This window comes from Nothoprocta perdicaria, unplaced genomic scaffold (genome assembly GCF_003342845.1).
Source record: "Nothoprocta perdicaria isolate Ctin4 unplaced genomic scaffold, notPer1 scaffold_116, whole genome shotgun sequence".
NCBI lineage: Eukaryota > Metazoa > Chordata > Aves > Tinamiformes > Tinamidae > Nothoprocta > Nothoprocta perdicaria.
Genome location: NW_020454272.1, coordinates 1,815,172 through 1,836,674, shown reverse-complemented (window position 1 = coordinate 1,836,674; position 21,503 = coordinate 1,815,172). Strand labels below are relative to the sequence as shown.

At 37.6% G+C, this 21,503-nt stretch overlaps 1 protein-coding gene across 2 annotated transcripts in view; it reads right to left on the bottom strand.

The window, feature by feature from the left end:
• ANO4 (anoctamin 4) overlaps positions 1-21,503 on the bottom strand; it is a 160,850-nt gene that overhangs the window by 67,011 nt on the left and 72,336 nt on the right. For both annotated transcript variants that reach the window (XM_026053523.1, XM_026053522.1), the window contains 2 exons: positions 17,759-17,895; positions 10,729-10,887 (listed from right to left, as the gene is read on the bottom strand). In XM_026053523.1, coding sequence (XP_025909308.1) covers positions 10,729-10,887; positions 17,759-17,895 — 296 coding nt within the window. The remainder of the gene's footprint in view (positions 1-10,728; positions 10,888-17,758; positions 17,896-21,503) is intronic.

The window sequence follows — 21,503 nt, the reverse complement described above, 5'->3', positions numbered from 1 at the left end:
TGCTTTCTGTTTTTAAAGCTAAAGCTTTCTTTTCAACTAAAATGGCATTTCAAAATCAAAGTCAGATATTTGATTTTGAATCTATTTAAGTGATTTTTTTCACAACTTGAAAAGGAGTTTCCATTTTTCCTCCTCTAAAGTTATTTGCCAAATCCAATCTGTACTAATTACTACTTTTGGCAGTARCATTTCCTAGCAAATTTGCTGGTTTACTCCCAAATCTACTGCTAACACAGATTTGCCATTGCAGCCTGGCTCTTCTGTCACGTGTTATAGTGAATTGCTGAAAAGAAGCATCAATTTATTCAGCTCAGTGTATCTAGGAAAAGAAGGCAGGGGTCACAGTCTGGGGCAACCCTTCAGAATCTTAATGCTCCACTCTGTACTAGTGCAGTTTATGTGTATGATGTGTCATACAAATGCAATGTATCATTACTTCTGTGAGTTTTCTCTGTGTAGCTTTTCCTCACCAGTGAAATGGAAATGACACTTTCTTACTCTGCAGTAGTGATGTGTGGATGCTCAGTAGGTCCTCAGGAACTGCTATGAGGGATATCTTGTAGACAGAAGATTTGGAAATGGATCCTCATTCCCATTCTCCATCACTTCCTCCTGTTAAATCATTCCTCATATATACAAAAGGTTTGCTTCAAAGTAGTAAGGCCTTGTATGGGCATGGATTTTATGCTCAGATTTTTATATGGAAAGTTATATGAGGCGAACAGGTCTTTTGTTACCTGTCTGCTGTGATGCTGTAATAAAGAGCTAAGTGCCACACATTGYCAGTGACTTCCTCTTAATGCTTTCTGATTATCACCTTTCTCTCTTCCCCAAACCTCCAGTGTGATTATCTTTCTAATATAATTTTAAATAGTGTTTTTATGCTGGCACAACAAATTATAAAGACACATTGATTCTACTTTGTTTCATAACACAGCTAAAAAGTAGACCAAGATGGAAATGTAATGACATGGCAAGCAGTTATCAAGTCACAGTCAAAAAGAAACAAGGAATAGAATATGGTAGAGAATGGAAAATCYGCAGAAGACTGGAGGTCTTGAAATTTTATAATTGTTTTATTTTACAATTGTTATCATATGTATATCAATTTACAATTGTTATCATGTTATCATAGTTCTGTTTGCTTTACACACCACTAGGACTGGGTTTACCCTGCAATCCAGAGATCTATTCATTACSGTTGGAGGTATCACTTGGACTGGGGAAGAACAAAGCAGATGGCRATACTAGATTATGAGTATGATGTGTGCCATACAATTAGCCTAGTTTGCCCCATTGGATACTTGAAGGGTGTTCTATTGGCATCAAAACAGAGAATCTATCATGCCTTTAAACACACTGAGTCTGGGAAGCAGCCCAAGRGGCAGGCATCAAAGGTGGCACTCAGGGCTACTATGTTTAGCTGTCTGCAGTGGAGAGGAACAGGCACTTTCATGGTACAGTTCATTTGTTCTATTTTAGACCTTAAAATGAGATGAGTTGCTGCCCAGAAGGGCTTGCTCCTCCTCAGGAAGGCTCAGAGGCAGATACCTACATTGCAGACAGYCACAGTAAATAAGATGGCTCTTTCCTCTTTTGGGATATTGYAYCCTGTTTCCCCTGGACCAATGTTAACTTTTTCATCACCTATCCCTACCACTTCTGCAGCGACTTAGACACATCACTTCCTACAGCTTTACCTCAACGAGTGCTCTAGTTCACTGCCGGGCTGCTTGGGACACAAGAGATTGAGAACGTRTCAGAACTCTTCCACATTCGCCACCTTATCCATTTTGCTTGCAGAGGAAATACAGGGAAATCCAGACTAGTAAATAACAAACCCTCTCTCCAGTGTCATCTKCACTCTAAGAGACTTCTAAATTTTTGTTCAGTACTTTCTGCATTTTTTAATTTGAACTCTTCTCTCCTGTAAAGTTTTGAKGTTAATGGTAAAATCCATGAACCTGCATTGGGTTGTTGACCCTGGACCCTTTACATGACACAGCCAGCATCTACCCAATGGATGTTTTTTTGACATTTGTTTCATCTGATCCTGTGTCAGACAACTACTTTTTCTGGAAGCAGCAGCACTCCTTGTACAAACTACAGAATTCTAGTGACGGAGGGCCAGGCTGCAGTCTGCATTGGCATACACATGGAGAAGAAGTGTTGGCGACAGTTCTGCTCCCTAAAGATGATCTCCAAAACAGTATTTCTATGGCTATAGGAAGGCCTGAGCATCTTCCTATTCTCCACAAAATGAAATCACAGATCTGATTATTATCTTATAAAGGGCATAAACACAGAAGTCCCTACCACAGAAGGTAGTGAAAGAAAGGTTTCTGTTTTAAGATGTGTACCAAGTATACATGGTATAGGATATACCGAGTATATCAACAGTGTAGCAAAATTATAGATTATCAATAATAATAGAGATACAGAGATACAGAGATACAGAGATACAGAGATTTTAATACTGCAATAAACTGTATTAGAATTGGTGGTAAGAGCTGCCTGTCATTTAAAATAAACACAAAAAATAGTTGAGTTCCTTTAGGGAATGGAGAGGTAAATAAATAGATTTAAAAATCAGTTAAGTGTAACCACCTGAAAAAAAGGTACACAGAAGTTCTAAGTACCCTAGTCTTGATCTCATCACTGACTCTCTTTCGAACTGCAGGTTGGACTACAGATCTACCAAGTTCTCTTCCAACTCAGATTAACCTACAATTTCACTGAAAGGCAGGGAAAGAGMCAGTCCTCTGGATGAGGCAAGAGCACTATGAGATTTGTTAGCAAATTTAGAGACGCGAATTGAATACCTAGTCAGAAGAGGTGGATGTGCACATAAAGCAAATAAAATATCTTCAATGTGATTCTTCCAGTTTCCAAGGGAATTTTAGATATTCTTTTCTAACAAAATAGATTGTAAAAAAAAGGGGGGGAGAAAAAAATGGCATTTTTAACGGTTTTCATTCCCTAGACAAAATAATGTGCATAATCCTAAACTGCATACAACCCACAGGATCATGCTTGAAAATAGTTGGTGAAGGGGCTTTTGGCTCTAATCTGTACACTCAAGAAGAATAATTTAAGAAGTACTAAATCCTCTTCAAACCATCAAATTGAAATGGATAGCCATGAATTGATAGTCATTTCACATACTAACAGCAGTCACATACTAACCAGCAGAAAAAATGATACTTGTCAATATGCCCAAATATTTATCTCCTAAATGATTCCATTACATCTGCTATGAACTCCATTACATCTTCTATTTTTAAGAAATGAAAAATTACATTACAGAAGGTTTTTTTAATTGAGGTTTAGAAATTGAGATTTCCACAGTGAGAGAATCATAACAATGCTACGAGTGTCTCATTTAGGCGGCCCTTTAAAAGGGAATGACTTAGGCAAGAGGTTTTATTAGAATGATTAAAAAGACTTCTAAAAGATTGGAAAAAAAAGAGAGAAGAATGTTAATAGTTGGGAAAAACATCAGAATTTAGCAATAACAGTCAAGCAAATGAACTTACTGATATACTTATTTCAAAAAACAGTTTATTCTTCTGAAACCAAGCCAATTAAACTACAAATGTGCAAAGAATACATTAAAATTAAATGGATGGTCTGCAACATCCATCTGAATATAGGAGTAAATATAGGAATATAGAAGTAAATTTCTAAATAATTTCATTTTTAAACCCATCTCTAAAGCTTGCTATTTTCTACATTTGGAAGGCCTGTAGACATAGAAATATGAAAGGTTTAGTGAGGAAGACTATATACTTTTACCTCATATAAAGAAGTATGCAAATGCACCCTTATTAGTGCTTTACAATGGTAATTTTTCAAAACATGACATTTTTATGCTCACATAAAAGGAGAAGCTTAACAAAATATATTAGAAATAAAGATAAAAGACCTTCCAGTCCCCAAATCTTCCAGTCATTAAAAACAGCAGAAATTTTGCATATCACAAAAGAAATAACAGAATCACGTTTTTCAGTTTTACTGCTCTTCATTCTACTCATATCTTTTTATTTTTTTCTGTAGAATATTGCTGAAAAGAGACTCCATTTGCTACTTCTATCATATAAATAACTAACAATAAATCTTTGTTTGGGAAGCCAGTCTGTCTGTAATTTGCTCTGGCTAAGCRTGGATGAAATGAACCGCCTTATGTTTTAAATTAAATAGATGGAAGCACTTTCACTCGCAATGCATATGGTAGGTTTACATTTCAGCCCGCTTCCCTTGCTGCATTTGCAATTTTGCAGGCACAGTCTCTATCGCTTCAATGTCTCAATCTGTGATTTGTAGCTGCAATCAGGCACAGTGCTTAGACATTAAATAAGAAGCTGCTTCTGCTAATAATGGCATATTCTCAYGCTCATGAAACAGCAGCTCCTGCAGGCTGCATAATTTGTACTCTAAGTTCATTAGTTCTAGATATTTACATATTGGCTCAGAAAGGTGTGACCAAAATAACTAGTAGAGTGCAGAAAAGCTACTGAATGCTTAATATAAACCATAGTAGTACTTTAACATATCCAGCGTTAAACTGGACTGCACTCAATCTTCTCCAAAGACCAAGAGGACCAAAGACCAAAGGCCTCATACTGCTCTGCTGCCAGCTATGCAAACAGGAGGAAAGATTCACAACTGCTGTGCCCATGTATTAGTGTTTTACTTGCTGCTGCTTTAACRAGAAATAAGAGTTGTCTCCAGATGTCAAGACAGGAGATCACCTGCACAGTATTTTTCACTATAGTGAAGACATATATATATAKAGAGAGAGATTTCAATATCGATAGTGATATTCTGGTTTTCACCCTGAGTACCTTTGAGTGCATGTGTGCATATTTGATCACTGGAGATGATGAGAGTAACTATAGGAAAGGAGTTTCTCCATCAACAGTAATACATGTAAAACTGTGATTTAAAATGCATTCACATATAAAAGGTAGATCTCTTGACTATTTGAGAGCTAACGACTTGAATTGAGTTGTTGGCTTAAATGGTAAGGGGGCAGCCAGCAGTATGCCCTTCTGCAATTAAAGGAGTCACACATTACTGTAGAAGAGAAAAGAAAGATGAGAAACAAAACAGCATCAAAAGACTCATTAGGTCAGCTGCCCCTTACTTTTCTATCTCCAGAAAAATACAGCTTGTCTTCAAGTCAAGACAGTTCTCTGCAAATGACATTCATGTGACTTGTCCCACCACATCTGTGCAGTCCAGAAGACCATAACAGCCAGTWGTCCTGGTGCTCCCCAGCAGCCGAGCATGTATTGTATACATGTCACTCAGTGCATGCATGCAGGAGCTTCCTTCCTTTTTGTAAAAAAAAAAAGGTCAATAGATGAGCAGCTGCACTTTCGGTGACAGAATATTTCTTTTAACCATGCTTTTTTTTTCTAGTGGATGGGGATTTCAATACGTGCAGAGTAAGGTCAACATGACAAGGAGGACATGAAGGCCAAAGAGAAAATGCAGCTGGGATAAGGAGTGCCCCAGGAGAAGATCCCCCAAACCACAGTCTGCTCCTGAAACATCCTTCAGAAAGAAGTTACTGGGCTGCAGGTTGAACACTCTCATATCARCTGTACACCTGGATGATCAAATGAWCATCTCTATCAGCAATAAATGAAGAAGAAATTGTTGTTCTTCCAGTAAGTGAGTAAGAAAAAGTTATAATTGAAAGAGAAATTTAGAGGCTCTCCAAAGCCACTGAGACTCTTAGYGTACTTCTCAGTGGGCCACACTACATAAGCTAAGTTTATAAAGCACCTTTTCTCACTCAGCTCTGCAAATGCCACTTGGGGTCTGGAAGTCAACTTCTTTTCTGCCCATGAATCAGAATCAGCAATAAAGCTTATGTAACAGCACTTAACAAATCCAGTCATGACGCACAAGTCAGAAAAAAAAGCAGCTCACTCCAACATAACTCTTTTGGCATTGCAATGCTTAAAATAAAATAAAAGTCATTTCTGGCAGAAAGAAATAAGCATTGTAATGCCTTATTTGCACATCATCTGTTTCTGTATTTAAAGTTTCAGTCTTTAAAATTGTTGTTTGTTTTGTACCCATTCCTTATTTCTTCACATCACTTTGACATTCTCATAATTTTATCTGGTTTTACACTCAGAGACAAGTTCAGAATCACTGAGATGATACTACACTGTGTGCTCTTTCTGTCATCTATAATTTCCCTGAACATTCATCATTTTAAGCCAGGTTTCAGGTTGCTGCTAAATATATGCCTCTTACTAAATACATATTTCTAGCCTCCAAAGTCCTGTCCCATTAGAACAAAGTTGCAGCCACATTAAGAGAAATTGCTTTATAGAACTCTTACTGTCTCTCCATGAATCAACCTACTCCTGCTTTGAAACTTGAAAAGTCATGGAATAATAGCATTCTTTAATTTGAAAAAGACCTCAAAATATAGCTTTCAGTCTCAGACTAAGGCTACCAGCAAATATTTGTTCACATAACAAAACTGAAACTTATACTGAGCTTTTTGGGAGGCCTTTTTGTTTTCTTTCCGGAAAGCCCCTATTGTATATTTCTACTGCTCATTGTATCCAGCAGCTCCATATCAGCTGCCGGATATTGTCCCAGAAATGTCAGCTGCAGGGAAAGAATGCAATTAGGGATGCCCTGGTGACAGTTTGACACTTACAGTGGCAACATTTAAATTTTTAATTGGCTGTGTGGCACAGACAGCACACAATTTAGATTATTTGTGAAAACTGGACCAGTACRCTAAACTAATAACTTCTTTCGTTTGGAAGAAATGAAGATCAGCTTGCAGCTGAAAGCCCAAATATATCGATTTTTTTTTTTTAATAAAATGTTTGAAACTAGCTCCTGAAACACATTTTACATCCACAGACTATGAGAAGACTTCCYCTTTAGGACAGCAAGGAAAGCTATTGTTTAAAACAGTTCATTTCATCTATATTGAAGTAATTATGTAAAATGTGGGGTCTCAGTACTACGTTATTTMTATGAGTATTTTCTCATTATTATATTTCTATCTGACAGCTTCTACAGGTATGTAGAATATCTCTTAAAACAAATCCTGCATCAAATCAATTAAAAATATAGACTAAAAGTTTGGAACACAATCATTAGAAAAACTACATTCTATATAGAATAGTTTAGCACAGCCACGGAAAGAAGAATTATAGATTATGCCAAACTCAAAGCAATGTAATCTCTTCTGAAGGGCAATACGACCAGGTCCTACCTAACCGCAGATTCACTTGGGATGCACAGTATTATGCCAAATTTAAGATAATTTTCTTTTTTAAGAATTTTAAATCCAAGGGTATTTTTGGGTGCATGTGCGTTTGTGTACTCTCTTGCCYCTGACTTTCATATTTATTGCATTATGCTGCAATTTAACCAGGATGTGGTGGAAAAAATAAGTATTTGCTGCTTCATGCAGTCTGTCTATACACATGATCTTTTAATGCAGTAAAATTTGAACTGGTGTACTTAAAGCTGTTTGTAATACTGTGTGCATCCATGTATCAGCACAGTTAAGTTACCATTCAGAGTAACTTAATTTTGCCTGGTCATTAGGACAGGGACTAGACTATATCAGTTAAAGCTGCAAGAATAGTTYAGGATAAGGGAATTTTGCTAGATTTTGGGCAGGTGGCTGAACTTTTAAGTCTTTATTCTTGTGAAAAGTCCATGTACTCAATGTAATTCTGACTTTTTGTTCTCACTGAAAAACAGACTTTCCAGAAAAATGTCACACTGGGATTTTATGGTCCCAGAGGAAGTGATACACTTTATCTCTGAGAGTCAATGAGCTGAACCTAGTCTCAGAGTTACATTGGAATAGGGTAGTTACGAGAAATATTCTCATAGATATATATATATGTATATGCATATAGATAGATAGATAGATAGATAGATAGATAGATAGATATAAAGAAAAGATATAATAGACAGCATTATCATTTCTCTGTTAACCATTTGCCAGCCAGATTTGCCAGGCAAGAGTGCCATAGTGTGTTTACAGACAGTACCAATGCTGCAAACAGGCATTCTTATAGCTCCCTTATCTCTACAAAAACTTGCTTCTTTTGAAGGCTTCTCCTTCTATTTTATCTAATATACAAATCTGTTTCAGATTATTAAAAAATAAAAACAACAGGAGGAGTAAGCAAGAATCCTGGATTCAAGATATTATGGCTATCTACTTCATTGTGACATTACATTAAATAGTTCAAATTGATGCAGGAAATGTTGTATCTATCTGGCTGAGAAGAGAATCCAGTCTACTTCCCGAGAATCCAGTCTACTTCCCTGGTATGCCCTGTATTTTGCATTACTTACCTAGAGCTTCTGTGCACATGGTCATATGGATGTGATCCATGTTGGAGTGGGACCCGTTTCCAACATCATCATTAATTTAGGTTCTATTCCTCGTCTAGGATTCCTTTTYGCTACTATTGGATATCCAGACCAAAGAAAAACTAGCAGAACTTAGACAGCAGTATGGCAAACAGATAAAGAACGTAAGCATGAATTCACTGAGTAATATCTGCAAAACATTTAGCAGCTTTTTTTCACAATCAGAAACATAGACCTTTGTCGGCTATATGATCTTGACATTACAGCTGAAGTCATCTCAACATCGATAAATCCATTTCATATTCACTTTTTCATTCCAGGCCCCTGAGTAAACATGTTTTCTCCCTGCATCCTCAAGCTCCTGGGTGTTTTTGCTGTGTTACAGCTGTGGGGGAGTCACTGTGGTACGTGATTTTCTCACTGCAGCATTACTGAGAAAGAAGGTTGCAGAACTGTAGTGTGACTAGCGCTTAGAGTTTTCCTCTTTGCCCTTGGATTCACTTTAAAAAGGTAAGACAAGCACAACTAAATGCTAATATATGAACAGTCAGTAGTCAAAGGGGAATGCACCAGCAAACACACAAAATTTATGGAAAGTGAAGATTCTAGCAGTTATAATTTGTTGCCCCTGTTTAAGTTCAGAGGTCAGAGCGAGAGAATGGTTCTTTTCCATTATGTAGGAGTAAACAGTTCCCTGTGGAAGCAATATATTATATAAGAAGAACAATTAGAAAACTGTCTTGACCTAAAAGTCTCACCAAGTGGAGCAGCAGCAGTCATAAGAAGTAAGCTCGGTACTAGCGAATCACAACAATTAGTTGCTACTCTGCTGGGGGCACTAAGGATGTGCTTATTTCCTTCAGGATTATAATTCAATTTTGAAACTGAAGTGATCATAAAATATACCTGTTTGTGTTTAATTTTAGGTCAAAGTCATGTATTAGGAGAAGATTGCTACTCTAGATTTTGAAAGCATTAGCTTGAGTAATGTAACAAAACCTCATATCATTCTGAGTTTAGAAAATCTACAATTACTAATAATGGCAAGAAGTCACGTAAGGGCCAAATAAGATTAGTAAAAAATAAAACTGTATGTCAGCAGTATAACAGAAACTGAAATGAATGATCAAATGGGCAGAACACTCTTGCAGCCTAGACAGTAAATTATGTGTAATTGGGAAGGAGAACAATGTATAGTCACAAGAAGAGTCTATAATAAGCACTTAAAGGATCAATGTTTTCTACGCAGAATATTATATTAGGTTTCATAATACTATATAAAGGGATTTTGTAGCTTTCACTGTTAAGCTTAGCACCATAATAAATGAAAAAAAAATCTGCAAAAATACTAAAGAGGAAAACATGGGTTTGAAACTGTTAGTGAAATATAGTAATAGGGAGGACACAGCCTGTGTTTGTTTTCTACACTGCTCACATTTCAGACTCACCTAAAATGCTTTTCCAGCATTTCTCCTGATAGAAGCTAGATTCCTAGCATGTGAAGCTGAATTATCACCCTGAACTCACCCTGTTTGATCTTGAATTAATATGCATACAGACATAGGCAKGTTTTCAGAAAAGGCAATAAATGAACAACAACTGCCAGTAAAAAAACCTATCAAGTATCACATCAAAACTGACATTTCCAGATTGCCTGAAGGAATAGTTCATGGTAAATGATTGATGAAAGCCACCAATGTCTATTAACATACGTTCACCACTACTTATTCATTCATTCATTCATTCAACAAAAAAAGATAAAAAAGATGAAGAAAGGAAACATTTCCTTTATATTAGAGAGAATAAAACTGTTGTATGCATTGCCTAATTATTTAAATGTTCAGGAATAACCCAGCACGGTAGACATTTACATTGCCTTCATACTACCAAAATGCCAAGGGAGCCCCTGTGCCCAAGGTGGCGGGTATACATCTTGATAGGTGTTTGGAGTAAGTACCAAGAGCCACAGCCCAGGGTGGAGCAGGTAACTAAAAGGAAGCATAGGTGCAAAAATGTGGATTGCACTCAGTAGAATTTAGGCCATCCCAAACCAGCACTTATTTTCTCCTTTGTATAACTCAGTGGACAAAATTCGATGGCCTACTTGTGCAGAAGGGTGAAGCAGATTACTGTAATGGCCTGTTTGGCCTTCAACCCATGTGGCTGATTTTTATTTATGCTCAGATTTCTCACCGCTCTGGCAATAAGCAGTCTATATTTAGGAATGCTTAGAAGTTCTTTTTCCCTCACTACTACAACAAAGCAATCGAGTTGCAGAGAAAGCAACACTCTAAATCTATGCATCCATCTTTAAAACGTCAGAAGCATTTTTCAAGTAACTTCTCGTACCTCTTTCTCCATTTGCAGTCCTTCTGCTCTGATATTCCTCTCAAATACTTCCCTCTTTTCTRTTTGTGGATTGGATTTTCTATACACCAGAATGTAGTCGATTCGACATTTCCCATCTCTAAAGTATAGTCCGTTGGTTTTGTTTTTATCAGGTGCTTCCTGTCAAGAGAAAGTCAAATATTTCAGTAATGTCAGTGTGCTTTAGTAATTGCAGCATCCTGATCTGCCTCTGCAATCTTCAGCATTGCTCAACTGTAAAGATCAAAACAAGCTGCTCAGATTTTTAGGCGCTTTAAATAGAAATGTTTCTGAGGTCTTCTGAAAGGAGTGCAGCTCTCGTCAGTTCAAAATCAGGAGGTCACTTTGGTAGATGTTCTGCCACAYTGGATTGGAAAATGAGAGAATATTTTATGTGAGAAAACCTTCCTCCCCTACAACCCACCAGAAATTTAGGAATAGCTTCCTACCTATAAAATAAACCTGAGAATAGTGTTATACTGAAATGTAAACTTATAAGTAAGGACTCAAGATGGTAGAACATCATTTTACATGTGGAGAGGAAATGACAGCTCAATATTTACTGTGGAGATAAATGCAAAACATGGTGCAGAGATTCCCTTTGCTTTGTGGTTAAGGGTGCCCCTTCCTCAAAGGACACAGAAAAGAGTTCGAATGTCTTGCTCCTACCTCAACATACTTTATCAATTTAACTACAAAATATTATAGTCTTATAAAACAACTGAGGGAGCCCGTCAGATTTATTTGAAAATAATTCCTATTTTTTTGTTTTGTTTTGTTTTGTTTTGTTTTGTTTTGTTTTGTTTTGTTTCATCTAGTAGCATATAAAGGCAATAAGCATTGCTTCCTGGCTATTTTCAGCAGAGAATGTGACTGTTCAAGCCTTTGCTCTGGCAGAGCGAGGCAAGCTGATTTCACTGCTAATAAGAGGTCAAGCAGATCCCTCTCCTGAGCTAAAAAAGACTAGATTGCTATTGTCTTTTAGAAATTCATGAGGTGAAATTCTCCACAGAACCTATTCTCATTTTATCACTACCACTATATAAAGCAAGTCCTTCCCAGGGGTCAAGTTTTTGCTTTTATACAAGTTAAAATTGCTGATGGGCTAGAGCTGTTCTTACAAGACATGTACAATGAATGGTATGTGGAAACAAACTGAACTCCTTGCAAGCAGTAGAGCAGCTAGGGCCTTCAGAGCCCTTGAGATCAGTTCACCTCCAAACTGAGGAGAAGGAATGAAGAGAATTCCTCTTCATTCTCGTACATGACTTGCTGAATCATTCCTGCCAGAAATAATCTTGTTCTTTAATGCATAACCAAATACCTGAAAAACGAACACTTTGCCTTTCACAGGGAGGAAGAATAGGGAACTTTCAAAATACTTCCTTCTTAGAAGAACTGCTTAATTTAAATGACAAAAAGTGAACACAGTTGCCATAATAATAATAAGAAAAATAATTCTTACAGAACAACAAGAACAACAAATTCCAGTCAGGAAGTTTAGTGTAAGCTGCTGTCTGGAATCCCAGCAAGCATCTCTGTTTAAACAGAGAACAAATGAGAGCATCCCCAGTGCCCATTCCCTGGGTACAGTTTATTGCAGGCAGAGAGGGGAATTATTCTAGGACTGTTTTACTGCAGTGCCTAACTTCTGACACAGTTTAATGCAGATTTGATATAGTAGGAACAGTCTTGGAGCTGAAAAAGAAGGCTAGAAAAAAGATTCAAGCCCTTAGGAAACAGCAGTAACAGACCTTTTATATTTGTACTGATATCATGCTGACAAATGATATTATCAGGATATGAGAAGTGTTTTTCAGAAAGCATTAAATATGAAAACAGCTCTGGAAGCACGTTTCTCTTCCCCCCTTTTTTTTTCTTCTAGAAAGTATATATGTTAAGAAAACAGGGAGAAAAAAAAAAGAAAAAGAAAAAGAAAAAGAAAAAGAAAAAGAAAAAGAAAAAGAAAAAGAAAAAGAAAAAGAAAAAGAAAAAGAAAAAGAAAAAGNAAAGAAAAAGAAAAAGAAAAAGAAAAAGAAAAAGAAAAAGAAAAAGAAAAAGAAAAAGAAAAAGAAAAAGAAAAAGAAAAAGAAAAAGAAAAAGAGGGTACTTAAATAAAAGAAGGGTGCAGTAGTCCCTAAATTTATAAGGCAGAGCTCAGCCATTCTTTCCATTTGGTAGGTGCCAGGTCACAGACTGGCTCTATCTCTTTTGGTAAGGAAGGCAGCATCACAGGAAAGGATCTGTAGAGCAAAACAATCAGTACCAAGGACCAGATGTCCACACTTGTCCAGGCTTGAGGTTTTACTTTAGGCAGCTCTGGTCTAGTCCAGGAGATTCTCTGCTCATTATCGGTTGAAATCTGACAGTTTATTTTCATCCAAAAGGAAGACAGGTTTTGAGATCTGGAACTGCTCAGTAATGCAAACCAAAGAATGGGAAGTAGGGGTAGGGGGACAGCTTCACCTGAAACATTCACTCTTGATCTGATCTAAAATACTACCACTGACCCATCTGGCATGTATCACAAGGAATGTAACTTTCCTCCTATGGAGCAGGGACTTCACAGGGAAAAAAAAAAAAAATGCCCTTTGTCTCTGAATGTTTCATCTTTTCCTCAAAGGAAATTGGTTTGCCCTGCACTGACTTCTCAGTGGATGTGTTAAAAAGTACCTTATGTTAAAAATTACCTATAAGATTCAGCTGTTATTTGACCCATAGCACCTCTTCACCTATAAATGCAACCTCCTGGGACAACTGCTTTCTAGTGAACTTGCAATAATTTCCTCACTCCAGTACTGTCGCTTGTTTTTTTTTTTCAGAAAGGCTGCTTGGACCTCATCTGCACTTGGAAGACCTGGTCATCTGAGGACGATAGTATGTCAAATCAAGACTWGCAAGGCCTCCTGGACATGCTCCAGGAAGAAACTCATTCTGTTCCCCTCTGTTATGGGAAGCTAATTAACCTGTCTGGCTTGACAAGCTGAGTCTGGACTTAGAAAAATTGTCAGGATAGAGCAAGGTAGCACAATACACACACACACACACACAAGATGGCTCCGCAGCTTCTAGAAATAGGAGCAGCTGGACTTTCACATTAACCATAACATTCCAGGATTTCACTATTCTAGTGAAATTTTATTTATTATTATGCCTTTGCTCCCATTTTGAAACCCCCTGACAATTTCCCAACATTTCCTGTGTTTCTCTCTACTGTGACTTCAAAATTCACTTTTTCTGCACTGATCCAAAAAGATAAATAAAACCAATCCTGACTACAGTTTTTGGTGGCAAAGTTTCCAGTTAYGAATGTCACATATCTATTCCTTTAGCTAAAAAAGAATGCTAGGAGAAATCTACAGAACAGGAAAGACTTAACTTCAGCAAGAAATTCAGCACTTACTGCCATCTCTGCAGYTTTATAGCTAAGGCTGTACAATCAGGATTCTGTTTGGCAGCAATGCACTAGATTTCATATCCTCTGAATTCACTGTTGGGAGCTTTCATAGGTTCCTGACTCATACACATATACACTCTGGTAGGACTTCAAACTAAAGGCTTACCCCAAGTGTTTCACTACCCAGAACCAGCAGTTTCAAAGCTGTAATAGCTATAAAGAATTTACATGGAAAATTCAAACAGAAATGCAGTTAGGGAAATCAAGGATATTCAAAACTACCTACAAGTCTTTCTAGAGAGAATTTTTTTTAATCAAAAAGGACTGCAATATTCACTTATTTAAAAGAASAGATTATGTTTTTTTCTTCATTCCAGTAGTTTTGAATTTTAGAGTTGATCTTTTCCTTTTGCTTCTGTCTACTTGTATTTACAATATCTCTTGTACATGACTTCACAAATGGTGTGAAGATTAGTTCTTGCATCACAAATAGTGATAATCCATGTGGAAAAAGAAGAATCCAGAATCATCCTATTTTTAAGGCACAGTTATAATCAAAGAATATTATCCATGTCCATATTTTCTGTGTCACTTCTCTTAGTAACCTTTTGACCAACTAGATAATGGTTTTGGAAAGGCTGTATTTTTTATATATCTTGAGTCCAGCATATTCCTCTTGACACTACAATATATTTAATTATGTAAAGCCTTTCTAACAACAAAATCATCTAGACTACAAGATTTGTAGTTATCCAGGAAACCTGAGATTATTTCTTCTCCAAATGGGGACTGAAGAAGACAGAGATTTTGTGGAAAAAAATAAGCATCTGGCTTGTATTTTAATAAATATGTTTAAGAAAATTGAGTTGAAATTGMACGGACTATCACAGAAGCCATAAGGAACACCAGAATTCTTGTTTTGCAATTTGAATAAGTTTATTCTGGCATAAGCTTTAATGCAAATTCCAATTTATAAAAGAGATTGTTAAAACAAACTCGATTATATGCAGAATTAATAGCACTGTCCCCAAATACCATCAACAGAGTTTTAAGCTGAACTAGTTTATATGACTGATCGTTATCATTTTAATTTCAGAACTGTCTACATTAGCTTTTACCTAATGGCTTATGGCCTGTGGCCTGTAATGGGCCATGTAGGCTAATTTAAACAAAAGATTAACTTTGTCCCAGCTCCTCCTTTCTCCCATCCTTGGACACAAAAGGCTGATTTAATGTTCAACAGAATGACACACAGAATTGAAGTGGCCCTAAAGAGCAGCTCCTAAATCATGTTTCGTTTTTGCCTCTTGTCTGCTGGTACTCTGGTTCTCACAAAGTGAAACTCCACTGGAGTTAAACCTGCCAGATTTTGGTGATAACACATCTCCAGTTTTAGATTTTAAAGTGCCTGTCTCATTATTATATTGGCATATGTAAAAAGTATTTTGATCTATGAACATGAAATGTGATTTCTAATTTGCTTGGAACTTAGCTGTGCCTTAATAAAACATAAAGCAAATCAAGCCACACCTTTGACCAAAAGGCAAACCGAATGGCCCTGCACCTGTGACAGGACTGTTGATAAAGCTCCATCCATAAAATTTTCTCCAGAGGCAGTCATACAGAGACTAGGGATGCAACGTAGCTTTGAGATCTGGTTGAATATGCACAACAATTGAAAGAAGCAGTATTTGACTCGTCGGTTAAAACCAAGAAACCCTTGGAATTTTCATGTAAATTTTTTTGATTATAGCTGCATTTTACAAACTAATTCAGAAACCACATTGTATTAGATAACTGCAATGTTACCTTTAGAACTAAAGCAAAAACACATCAGTACATTCAGAGAGGCTTTCTCTGTCCCAGTCCTGATGATGCTAGAAGGGATCTTCAGGCTCTCTTAGCTGCTCAAGGTAGAGCTCCATTACTAAACTGAAGGGAAGTCTAGAGCTTCAGAGATCACTCCATCACTGCATATCAATGCAAACCATATAACTACATGTAAACAGCTTATCTTTTTCCTTCAGAATCAACCAGGGGTCAAGCACTTTGAAATCTGTTTTTATAAAGAAGATTTTTTAAAGGTTCCAACATCCCTCAATTCCCATTAAGACTTTCTTTTTTTTTCCTAATGCTTCTTTTTCTTATATAAATGCACATAACCTATATTGCCATTTTTCTCATCTATGATTAWGAAAATGTTCAGAAAGGAAAATTCCTCAGACACTTTCCTTTGAAAAACAACAAGGTCTGGTACAAAGAATGCGTAAAAGGGAAAGCAAGAATTGCAGCGCTGTTAAACTGACAGCAGCATATGCTGTTTTCTCTTGTCCCTTATCATTCTTACCATTCTTCTGCTCATTTTTCTCCTTTAACATGCAAAGATCACGTACCTTTCATTCCCCTCAATTTGTTAGAGACCATATGGTACAAGATTASTAAATGCTGCACTGGGTTATCATGTCATGTTAACCCTCTTATAATGCAAGCAGGCAGAGGCCCTTAGGAAAATGAAGTGGGAATTTGGGGAAGAGTGATGAGAAAGGGGAAAGTTGAAATTGTGAGCAAGGTCAAACATATCGCTGAGTGGCCTGATTTTTTGCTTTTAATTATCTGTTTAAACATTGCAGGAGTGCAGCTCTCTGTGGGCTGAATTTCTAGCCCAGGGAAAATCTCTCACTCTGTCCTCAACAGTGTTTCACAAAACAACTTGTACCAAAAAGCCTCTAGCTCCTGTAAAACACATAGCTGCAATTATGGCATCTAAGCCATATTTGTATTAGTAATCTAGGGCAGAGACTTCCGCAGTATCTGACRGTCTTTCATATTTGCTAATCTAGCATGGTCGCTGTGAGTTTTGACTTGTGTCAATCATCGGCTTACACCAAACTGTCCTTTAGTGATCTGGAGGTAACATAGGACCTCTCTCGTATATAGTCTGGATGCAGCCACATTCCCAAGATAGGATGAAAGGAAGCCTCAGGACCGGAGTCTGGTCTGGTCTCTCATCTATTTGCTTTCTGAGCAAAGAGCACCCAACATCTGTGAGTTGTACAGAAGTTAGAAAAAAGTTTAAAGTACCAGATTTCTTTCTTTCTTCATACTTGAGTATATGATATTTTGGCTGACTTGAGCCACAAGTTACAATGGAATTTGTGATGTGCACTGATTCCTTCCTTGCTTGACATATTCTTCAAATCATCATCATGCACAGTCAAGTTGCTTCTGTTCTTCACTAAAAAGTGTGTCCCATATCTGACACCCTAAGCCTCCTGCAAGTGAGTCATGGTAATTTCTCCTCCTCCCTCATCCTCCAAGAATAATACAACAAAAAATATTCCATTATTTTTCAGAATATGTGAAACTTGACTTTGCTGCTTCAGGAAACAAGTAGACAACAAAGGCTGCACAGATTCCTGGGGTGGTGCATAAGGTAAATAAGACCTTGTTTTAAACTGAAATGTTTCATCTTTCAGCATTATATTCTTAGAATGGAAAAACAGTCCCCAGGACAGTTCTCTAGAGAATGAGATTTTCAATCAGATTGCATAGTAGGCACTCCCTTCTATAGTGGGCATGTTTAATTATTAGAGTAATAATTCTGCATGTTCTTACCTCTCCCACCACTTCCAACCTGCTGGCATCATCAGAAGTACAGGTCAAGTTACCATGGTGAAGCAGAGAGTCATCATCTTTGGAAGGGCTGTTCACACCTTCTAACTCATCGAAAAAAATGTTGACATCCTTAGCTACTAAAAACAAAAATAAAAATATACATTCAAACCATAGTTAAGTCAAACGAAGTCCTGGAGTGTAATGCATTATTATCAACAATTGTACTTTTTATTTCTGGTGTAGGTATATACTATATTAAATTTAAGATCTCCTGATGCATATTGGTGCAATGATCTTTTCYCATCAGTAACCCACAGAGAGATTTAGGATACATAATATATCTCTCATGTCAAGTAAGTAATCACCTGTCACAATAAAACATATGTTAGCTATCTCCTCAGCTTCTTTTAAGTGCTTTAAATGATTACCTTCTGGATTACTATGGCCTCTGAAAAGTTCTTATTATAATGAAGCACATTTTTGACATACTACACAAAGCGCCAACTTAGAAGCCGTATAGAGCTGTAGAGCAATCAGTAGCAGAGAATCTCAAATAACTAATGTCACTCAAAAGAAAGTGAATAAATGAGCCTGGAATCGTTTGACTATTTTTAGGTGAACACGTTTTCACATCTGCAAAGCTGGCATGTGCAGATCTGCACAACCCTCAGAGCTGGGCATGAATAAATGGCTTAAATCTTTAGGACGCTGAATTACATCCAACCTGAYGAAAAGTCAGGAGACGGGAGCTCCCAAGGAGCTACTTCTAACTGTGGCCCCAGTGTTCAGCCCTGGCCCCATGGCAATGTCCCATGCTCAGGGCTGCAGCTACCCCAGAGCAAAGAGGATGGTGAAGAAGTCAGTGTGAGTAGAAGAAAATACCTTTGCTGAGGTTCARATCTCTACTGTGTGTTCAACCCTACATCTCATATGTAAAACCCCAAAGGGASCTCAGAAGGTCCCTTGATGAGCCTGCCTCCTGACCAAGGCAGGATCCAATATACCTCTCTGTCATTCTTGACAGAAATATGACTTTTCCAGTCTTCCTCACATGGTTTGCAAACTCAGCTGACTTCTGGACTCATTTTTTTTTGTGCATCATTCTCCTGATGCTCTTGCTTCTCTGTAATTCCCCCAAGTAAGYGACAGGCAGTTGTAATTTTGCAGACTAATTGCTTGTGGCACCTTGGTCCCATTTCTAACTAATGGCTGCAGGTATAAAAATTCATCCTCCCACTGTGGAGACGCTGAATAGCATCYAGAAATTAAAGGCTATTAACTATTCCCCAGCCTTGGGAAGCAGTCTGCAATCTCCCTTTCACCCTTCGACGGGAGATACAGCCTAGTTTAAGAAGTCTTTTTTAAAAAAAAAAATAATCTCCTATTCTGCAGGTTTAACAGCCTCTGCAGGCAACCTATTCTTCACTGTCATTGGCAGGAGAAAGTTTTCTTCCTAATATGCATCCTGCACCCGTGCTGCTATTTAAATGGATTGTTCTTCTCCTATCAGTCATGAACATAGGGAAGAGGTCATTCCCTTTTAGTACCTGTCTTTTACAGTACCTAGAGACTGTTATTATTGCTTTGTGTGGATAAAAAGATCACGTAAGATTCCAAGATTGAAGAACTCCTTTTCTTGCTTTTCAGRAATAAAATGACAGGATCAACAACCTATCTTGCATTTTTGATTGAAAYACTTTGTTTACAAGGTCACTAGGGAATTAGCCACAGCAATTAAAAAAAACAACTTCACATCCAAATTAGATAAATAACATTAACAGCAGATACCATAGACTAGACTAGATTAACAGGAAAAAAATTCTCTGCAAATTTGCAGTTTTAGGATGATATATTGCATCTCAAGTTTAGCAGTTTTTGAGTCACATATTACCTAATCTAGCTATGATTCTCAGTATTGAAATTGCATGATATTTAACCTTGACTTAACATTTTATATGATGATCTTTCAGTTTCAGATAACACTCTCCAGCTTTGCTGGATCCCAACCAGCTTTAGCAGCACTGCTACAGCTAATAACCTTACCTACTTCAGCTCATCTTTAAGTTGTGCTTGTCATCAAAGTCTTTGAACATATAATAGATTTGAAACCATTTTTCACAGATACTAAATTTCTCCTGCATTTTTAAAGTTTTTTTTTTTTCTGTGAGTCTGTTTATTCACTTCTCCTATTTTTGTGAAAATGCTAAGACATCATTAGCATCCAGGAGCTGAGCTTTCCATTTTTACAAGGCCTGGCCTTCTGTACGACGCTAGAGGTGAGTTTACTGAAGTGAGGGGCAAGACAGCACAGAAACTTCATGTGCTGGTTATGCAACATGACAGGAAGAGCCTGCAGCTCCTCGCTGTCACTGGGGCTGCATCCAACCCTGACCTAGGAAAATCTACCAAGGTATTTGTAGACTTAGAAGGAACAGATTTCAATCATAGGATAGGCAGCAATAACAAAGAAAAGATCTGCCTCCTTTATCCATTTAAATCCTTAGAAATTCTACTAGAGTTGCTCACACAAGACAAGGGAACTGTCACAAGACACAGCACAGTCTGACTTTCTCTTCACTTTCCCCACGGAGTCAATTTGTCAACTAGCACAACTGGAAACCTTCCAGCCCTTGTGATAATAACCTGGATGTAGCTCACAGCCAGCCTTTGCATACTTCTTTGTATGAGAAGAATTTGCATACTTCTTTATAAGAGAAGAATTTATCTGCATAATCAGTATAAAGAACRGCTGAAACAGAAACCTTTCTGAACGACTAGAAATTTTGCAGCACTGAAATTCTGACATGCATCTCCAAGAAAAAAAGCACATTAACCTGTATGTCATCACAGGACAGGACAGCATATGCTGAAATCAAACAAAAATAATTAAAGAGGAAAGCTTTCTAAAAGAAAAATATGAAGTGTRTTATTTTTGTAGAGATAAGCAATGAAGGAAATAAAAGTGAAGGATATTGGAAACTATGCACTAGGGAGTTTGAACTAGCAGCTTTCCCTGCTATGAAGGTTTCTCTGGTATAACTCACGAGTCTACTGAGATACCAGAAACACTATTTCCTGCTATGCCGATAATGCTTTGGGTTGCAGAATAGACAGTTTCCCAGCAGATGCTTGAGATACTCAACTTGGTGTGTGAGAGAGTGAATTTGTTTTGCAGTTTCAAGCAGAGAAAGATCGGATTATTTTAAGGACTTCGGATAAACACAAAATCTCTGAGGGTGAGGTAAACATTGGAGTAGCACTGAGGTTAAACATCGGAGTAGTGCCGAGGGTAAACATCGAAAGTAGGACCGAGGGTAAACATCGGGAGTAGGACTGAGGATAAACATCAGAGTAGGACTGACGGTAAACATTGGAGTATCACTGAGGGTAAACATCGGAGTAGGACCGAGGGTAAACGTCGGGAGTAGCACCAAGGGTAAACATCGGAGTATGACCGAGGGTAAATATCGGAGTAGGACCGAGGGTAAACATCAAACTATGACTGAGGGTAAACATCGGAGTATGACCGAGGGTAAATATCGGAGTAGGACCGAGGGTAAACATCAAACTATGACTGAAGGTAAACATCAGAGTAGGACTGAGGGTAAACATCGGAGTAGGACCGAGGGTAAACATCGGGAGTAGCACTGAGGGTAAACATCGGAGTAGCACCGAGGGTAAACGTCGGGAGTAGCACCGAGGGTAAACATCGGAGTACGACCGAGGGTAAACATCGGAGTAGGAC